The 7,981-nt window shown below is 43.6% G+C and overlaps 1 protein-coding gene across 6 annotated transcripts in view; it reads left to right on the top strand.

Moving 5' to 3' along the window:
- Positions 1-4,905: 4,905 nt before the first annotated feature.
- Positions 4,906-7,981, top strand: part of pclob (piccolo presynaptic cytomatrix protein b) — a 44,352-nt gene continuing 41,276 nt past the window's right edge. For all 6 annotated transcript variants that reach the window (XM_088379074.1, XM_088379073.1, XM_088379071.1 and 3 more), the window contains exons 1-2: positions 4,906-5,032; positions 6,527-7,637. In XM_088379074.1, the coding sequence (XP_088235200.1) occupies positions 6,759-7,637 (879 nt within the window). In that variant the 5' untranslated portion in view covers positions 4,906-5,032; positions 6,527-6,758. The remainder of the gene's footprint in view (positions 5,033-6,526; positions 7,638-7,981) is intronic.

Below are 7,981 nucleotides of genomic sequence, written 5' to 3'. Positions count from 1 at the left end.
TGGTAGATTAACAAGGCAAACGAGGTAATTTTTCTCGGTACTGTTAAATGCTTTGCTGTAGTGCTGTAATTTCATACCTTCAAGTTAAAAAACTAAAAATATGAATAATTAATGCATAAAAAATGTATACATGAAAATACACTGGATGTTTATACCACACTAATAATGTTTCTCACCTAATAAAATCAAATCATTTTAATGCTACTTGGAAGCAGTGAACATTAGAGGAACTCTAAAGGCAAATGTTCACAAATGCAAGGATTTTATGTGAGTGATTTGATCATACACGTTAAAGAGTTTTTTTCCCCTACACGTCCTTAAAGGTATCTGCAGAAATCTCCATCCAAATTTTTGCAGAAACACGCTAATGCTCATTATGTGGCCACAAAGCTGCTCCAGTGCCACGCTTAAAAGAAAGATTCGTCTCAAATGTAATACATCACCTAACTCTCAAGATTAGCGTGTAAGGTTTGATTTCGGAAGCGGAAAAGTTAATACCAACACAATATGATAGGTGTGTGTGGCTGGGCCACACGTAATAAGCTCTCCTAATAAGGCTTTTCTTTCTTTCTTTCTTTCTGGAAGGGGAAAAAGGCATCATATGCCTCGTCTTATATACGATGCAAAGAAGAGCACTGGAAGACAAACCGTATAAAATTTGAAAGCAAAATATGCATAAAAAATGGCCTCTTGTGGCATATTCTGAGCGTGAATGCATCCATCAGGCAGCCATAGCAGGGCCAAAGCAGCAGCAGGCTGCTGGGAGCCTTGCTGGTGAATATTTGATGAGAGAATGGATCTCCTCCTTCTGCAGGTTGACTTCAGCGTGCACACATGCAGATGACACACATACACACACACACACACACACACACAGATGGTACCATTTCTCGGTCTTAATATGCCAAGGAGAAAAGGTGCTAAGAGAAGTCACAGATGAACGGCACACCTGAAAAATAATGCTGGAACAGCCTTGTGGCCTTCATTTTGAAATTACTGGGCAAGACAGACACGCGCACACGAGCACACTTGTTCATGTACCTATTGTAATAGGTGTTGAGCAGACGAGTCAACTTTGCCACTCCGCATGAACATTTAGGGAGTGAAGTGGACTAATCCCTGATCAGATATTTTCTGCATTTCATCATCCAATTTATAGGGCACTTTCCACTCATTGGCAAAAGATAATCCGAGAATAGGAACAGCGTGTGTAAATGTCACCATGCATTCATGAAGCCTTAATAACGGCCACTTTGGGAACCTGTCTGAATCTCTGGAGACTTCTTCACTTTAATCAATAAGAGCGACTATGAGAGCTGCTGGGGTAATTTTCTCTGAAACCTGAAAGCATTTCCCCGTTCAAAAATGTGAGGTATGTGTCACGCTTTAATTGGGATAAACAAATCACACAGGGTGACTATTAAAACGCATTTCGTTTCTCGGTAAAGCAACCGTCACCCATCCATGCCTTTCTATTTTGAGCATTTTTGACTTTCATTTTGTACTCAAAAGGCCCATTCTGAAGCCAGATGTCGCACCGCTCCTCTGTTTGCCAGCCTGCTCATGAATGAACATCAATGATTGGACTGTGGCTCCTCATTATAACCGGGTTACAGCTCACTGATTTGAGAGAGGGAGCTGTCGAGACCGAAACAAGACTTGAATAGAAGCAGAGATTAGAACTGTGCTGATGTCTCTTTAAGGGTATTTTTAGCAAGGCGGACAGCCGTGGTCACTTTGAACCGATGGTGGCACGTGAGAGGCTTGTGATGCTGGTGAGTGAAGGAAGGAGCTGGCTACTGATTGCCACAAATTCATGCTCTTAAAAAAAAGTGACGGTTGGGCACATGCACACTTAGTCTGCTAGCCTAATGCTAGCATATGACGGGAAAAAAATTGAAACGCAAAATAGAAGATTAGTCTACATTTCAATTTGACCACAAGCAATGTATTGAACATATTATGAAATATCTCTCCATATTTACATCAGGAAAGGAGACTGAACGAGAACATCGGTGCATGTGGCAGTAATACATGAATCATAAATATTATATATAAATATGTATACACCCACATGTGAACGTGATCAGTAGTCAGCAGCTTTAAATATGGCCAAAAAACTTATACAGTCTGTCGCAAAAGTAACTCCGTGCATAATGCTACACGACACCACACTATGCGATTCCCTTTCCTGCACATACATATAAAAACAAAAAGCAGCAAATATAGTCAGCAACATCGAAGCATCAAGAGCAATGTTGCTTGTAAAGTCAAATGTGTTGACTTGGCAGGTTGGTGTGGAGTCCAAATTCGCCCCCTTGGGCTGCAGATGTAAATTTAATGACAGCGCCGAAGTGTGCCTTATCATATTACTGTATTGATTACATGCTGACAAACCCACCTTCCCCTGTCGAAACACACAGAAGGCACACGAACCTAGAGACCTACACAGGTTGCCATCAAAAAAGATGCCAGGGAAAAACTGTTTCGCCTTCCTGAAAGGTCGCCAGAGGTGAGTGCTACTAAAAAAACATGTACAAATGTAATTGGGAGTGACTTGATTATCCAAAGTTGCATTGAGTCTTAACTTCTACAATTGCATCCAAAAGGGAAAAACCTCCATGCTGCATTACGCTCTGCTGTGTCGGCCTAATTAAAACGAGAGCGATAAGCACTGCTCGTAAGCTCTGTTTGTTTGACTGAGAGCCAGCCAGAAAGGGGAGACGATGTGTGTGTGCGTGTGTGTGTCAGTGTTGAACATGCGGGAAACAGAAAACAAAAAAGTACAAAAGTGATGGCGCCTTTCTAATGTCGGAGCAAAGGAGAGGCAGGCCTCCAAGATTGGATAGAAAACCTTGGTGCTTGGCGTATTCTACCATGAGAGTTGATGTTCACTTCCTGTCTACCTTTTTAATCAGCAAGATTTCCCAAATTGTTTGGTTTATACTTTTGTGTAAATAATCACACCGTGGGTCAAACTGACCCTGCAACGTTATTACTGTCTCTGAAGGTTAAAGATTGTGCAGATGCTTGTACAAAATGGTGAGTGCGGTAATTATATGGGATTCCACTGTAAAAAAGCTTTCTGTCCACTTGTCCTTTCAATCTCAAGAGACTGTTGAAGGATAGAATCACGTGACCATTCTATGCATGCATGACACCACAGTGGGAGCACGTAATTCATTCTTCTTGTTCGACTTGACGGCGCTTGAGCTATAGCGAGGGATTTAAGTGCGTGGGAGGAAAGTGGATGGCCAGAGTGCAGGTTGTAGTTTATAGGCTTTAGCTCGCGCAGTTTCCTCCCCTCCTCCCCAAAAGCCGGGAAACAACAACAAAAACAACAGATTTAAGTACCGTGTGATGAGAATGAGTTGGAAACTTTGCATGCAGTCCAAAATGAATGAAAATGATTTCTGACTTTTGTTCATCTTCTAATCACACAGAATTCCCACGCGTGAAAACATACACACATACGCACTTTCTCGCTCTGTCACTCCCCCGCATCCCATTCACACTTTGCCACCATTGAAGGATGAATTCATCCCTTGTGCAAATATTAACGGAAAACATACTTGCAATACAATTGTGCTTTATCATTTTATCTTTAAAACTCTTGAACATAGTAAATATTCATAACACTGTAAATATTGACAAAAAGTGTTGCATGTAGACACTGTTGCAACAATGCTTATTACAACAAAGCAAATTAATCTAAAACATTAAAACACAATTGACTTGACAAACTGAGCTCTTTCGTATGAGATTGGAACACAACATCAAAACTTGACAGGTGGTGAATGAAATGTGCATTGTAATTCATGATCCATGGAGTATTTTTACAAAAACATGCTAAAATAGAGTTTACAATACACCTGGGAACCAACACGCTTACAATTTTACTGACCTCTAAAGCCTTTTCTTTTCTTCTACTACACTGTTTTTTTCCCCAGTAAGATCAGGTGACAGTGAGCAGGTTGTCTGAGCACATCACATCTAAAACAGCCAGTGTGAAGGCCACGAAAGGAGGAGCAGTGACCTTACAGAGGTGCTTTCTGCCTCTGGATATTTACTGTCTGGAACTCACGTCCTCATTTAAATAAAGGGGGGTAGCTACTAAAATGCACCCTAGCAGAAAATAACTGGAAAGCTGCATGTCCAGAAATGAAAAAATGCTATGCAAGCAAAATTTGCTCACTTAACGTTATGACAAATTCATCGAATGTTGACATTTGTGTGATCATTCAGAAATTGTGTTGGATATTCTCCAGACAGCATGGAGACGTTTTGATCAGTGAAAGAGTGTGAGAGAGAGAGAGCGAGATAGAGAGAGAGAGAGAGAGAGAGAGAGAGAGAGAGAGAGAGAGAGAGAGAGAGAGAGAGAGAGAGAGAGGAAAATATTATTTTTCTATTCTATATTGCAGTGCAGTATATTAACGAACTGAATCAAAAATAGCGTTTATTTACTCCTACTACCACCACCACTATTACCACTAATGATCATCATCACACCATCACCGACATCATGATCATCATATTTTCTAAAATTAGATATGCATCGTTACATACTGTATATATTATTATTAACATTAACGCCACTATAAATACCAATAAAATAAATGAATGAAGGTGCAGCATTGCATGCAGAATCTCAGACGCCCAATACAATATTTGTGGAGATAACAACCTTCATAACGATTTCTTGACCGGGAGTTCGCGTGTCATTTCTAAAAAAAAATAATCACATTGCGATAGCTGCATTTCAGCAGGCTTTTCGTTTGCTCACGCGAGTCACGTGGACCCAAACCCGCGTGTCCCCTTTAATTTCCCTGGCCGTGCGTTGCGATCACCTGTCAGATGCAACGCATGCGCACTTACACGGGAGGCATACCCCCCTTCTCCTCTTCTGGAGGATGTTGCTGATCATCGCTCCCTCCTTCCGCCGCTGCCACTGTGCCCTACGCCTCTCTCCAGCCACGCACACGGCGAGCGCGTCGAGGAGCAGGATGGCCGTACGGATTCGATCTGACTGAAGGTATCCCCCTGCTTATCGTCCGCAAAACGGGGAGAGACTTGCCATTTGACATTGTAGCCGCGTAGGGTGAAGGATGCTGCGGGGTGGGAGGAGGATGCGCGAGTCCTTGTTTTTTATCCCTTTCTTTTAACACCACCCAGCATGACAGGATTTCCCTCCTCCGCTTCTTTTATTACAGCTAATTTCATGCAATCTCAAATAAAAAGTGTGGCTTCTTGTCAAGGGCATGCGCACAGAATTGTGGAGGATGACTCGTTCTCCATCCGTCACGCTTCACTATCTCCCACAGGCGTTTCAACATATCATCGTGAGGTTCTTCTGTGATGTGATTTTCGTTGTGGATTGGCTGCAACCTTTCATGTGTTGGGGGCTGGTGGGGGGGAGGGGGGTGTACTGGACCAGTGCTGCAATGCAATTTGATGTTCTCGTCATGAATACATGGACAAAGATGATGCTAGATGTTCCACTGAAAAACATGCACTTCGAATGGTCATTTCAAATGCATGGTGGTGCCCATGTACACATTGCCCCACGTTCCATTGGCTTTGTCAGGCTCATAACGGGCATGCGGCGCTCACCCGAGCTGTTCCGACCCGCTCCATGCACAAGCAACAGTGCCAGGCTGGATTTACAGTGGCCCGGAGTGATATGCAAATGTTCAAATCAGACATTAGTGGAGTGTGAGTGAGTGCATTTGTGCATGTGTGTGTGTAAAGAATTAATCATGTGTTACGTAACAGCACGAGTGGACACCACGTAATAATGGGCATGTTAGAGGAGTTCTACTCGAGGATGATTGTGTGGCACCACAATGCAAGTGTTATTCGTGTGCTTGCTGCGTGTGTTGCAGTGAGTGGTTAAGAGTGTGGTGAATGTGGTCACAGTGTTCACCATTAATTGAAAATTCTTCAATGGTCACTGCCATGAGTGATCGAGATTTTCTAAGTTGGACACTGCCAGTGGGAATTATTAGGAGTCAACATACACAGCCACTACATTAGCGGTTCTAAAACTTTTTACACCAAGTACATAAAACCTACGCATATGCAAATGAATATTTTCATTTCATACCACAAGAGGAAGCCGTTTAACTAGAATGGAACTATATTTAAGATTGCAGCCACACCATCAAACTGTCGACACTGTAAAAAAAAATGACCGGGGGTACTTTGTTAAATAGCATTCTTAACTCTCCTTAAATTCCAGCAACAACTTGGTGTTGCCAACTCACAATAATAAGGGTAGGTGGCCACATCTTTTGACAACGAGTTTCGAGTTTGACACCCTTGCTGTAGCGAATCCTAAGAAATCCAGTGTATGCCCATTGTATTCAACATTCATGTTTCCGGTTGTTCAACATGCAGTCAAATGCACCGATCCAGAGAGTGAAGTGATGTTAATTTGCTTTCCTTCTATCATCCCTCCATCTTATCTTGTTCCCTGTCAACCCTGACCTTCCCCTCGCTCCTCCATCTCCCCCTCCTCCCTCTTCAGGAAATCTCATGTAGATGCTGAGCCAGAGGAGAGTCCAGGGAGCAGCAGCAGCAGTAGCAGTGGGACCGTCGATGCTCTCTCCTCAGCACCCACTGCAGCCCCCCCACAGGTCTTGGCTGGAGCGCCAGGAGAGGAAACAGACAGTGGCTCCTGCTCTGACTCAGACACTTCTGTAGACTCCAGCTCCTACACGGAAGAGGAAGACGAGGAGGAAGACGAGGAAGATCCCGATATGTTTTCCTCCAAATTCCTCAGTGGGACCAACCCGTTGAGTGCCGTGTCGACTGCTGTCAACAAATTTGGTCTGTTTGGTGAAGACGTGGATGGGGATAAAAAACAGAAAAGTGGAGAGCAGCAGGCAGGTGTGGGCCCAGCGAAAGGGCAACCACAACAGAAAGGACCCGCAAAACCCAACCAGGGTGCTCCTGTGCAGAGGAGCCAGCCCCCTGCAAAACAAGGGCAGCCGCAACTGCACGGCAATGGACAGGCCGGACCCCTGAAACAGAATGAAGGTCACCCAAAAGGCTCGCAGCAACAAGGTGCATCCAAGCCTGAGGATCCACCGAAGGCTCATGGAGATCAATCCCGGGGACAGCAACAACAGGGATCCCCTAAACCATCCCAGCAACAATCAGGACCGCCTAAGCCATCCCCACAACAGCAGCAGTCACCTAAACCATCCCCACAACAGCAGCAGTCACCTAAACCATCCCCACAACAGCAGCAGTCACCTAAACCATCCCCACAACAGCAGCAGTCACCTAAACCATCCCCACAACAACAGGGGTCCTCGAAACTATCCCAACAACAATCAGGGCCGCCTAAACAGTCTCCACAACAAGGATCACCTAAATTTTCCCCACAACAACAGAGCACCCCCAAAGCCCCACCACAACAGGCCTCGTCCAATGCAAGAGCATTACAGACCGCCCAGCAGCGAGGTCCAAAAGGACCTGCCACGCCAGACCTCAAGCAAGGCTCTTCAGTTTGTCCGGTTTGCAACAACACCAAACTCAATGTACACAGCAAGGAAACACCAAACCATAAAACGTGCACGCAGTGCAAAACTCAAGTGTGCAACCTGTGTGGCTTCAGCCCTCCTGATGCCGATGTAAGTATTTTTATACTTTATACAAATATTGTCACCACGCTCGCAGAAAATGAAAGAGTGCATTACCGATCAATATTTACCCACTTTTACTGAGCTTTGCTAAGATTTTTTTGGGGACAAATTTTGAAAATTGACAATTTTGATTCTCATTTGAAAAGATAATCTGTCAGCAGGTCATCATTTGGTTCACATTTATGGTTCTTAGTTATAAACCAGGAAAAAATTTCAATCATTGTTTCCCAATTCTTTGCAAATGTTTTATTTCGATTCAACACAAAAATAATCACTTTCATGAAGGACTACCAAAATCTGAAAATATTCATTTTATTTGACAGGTTGAAATT

Source organism: Syngnathus floridae, chromosome 6 (assembly GCF_059516105.1).
Source record: "Syngnathus floridae isolate MCC-2025c chromosome 6, RoL_Sflo_1.0, whole genome shotgun sequence".
Classification (NCBI taxonomy): Eukaryota; Metazoa; Chordata; class Actinopteri; order Syngnathiformes; family Syngnathidae; genus Syngnathus; species Syngnathus floridae.
The sequence above is the reverse complement of the archived record's forward strand: the minus strand, read 5'-3'. Positions and strand labels throughout refer to the sequence as shown.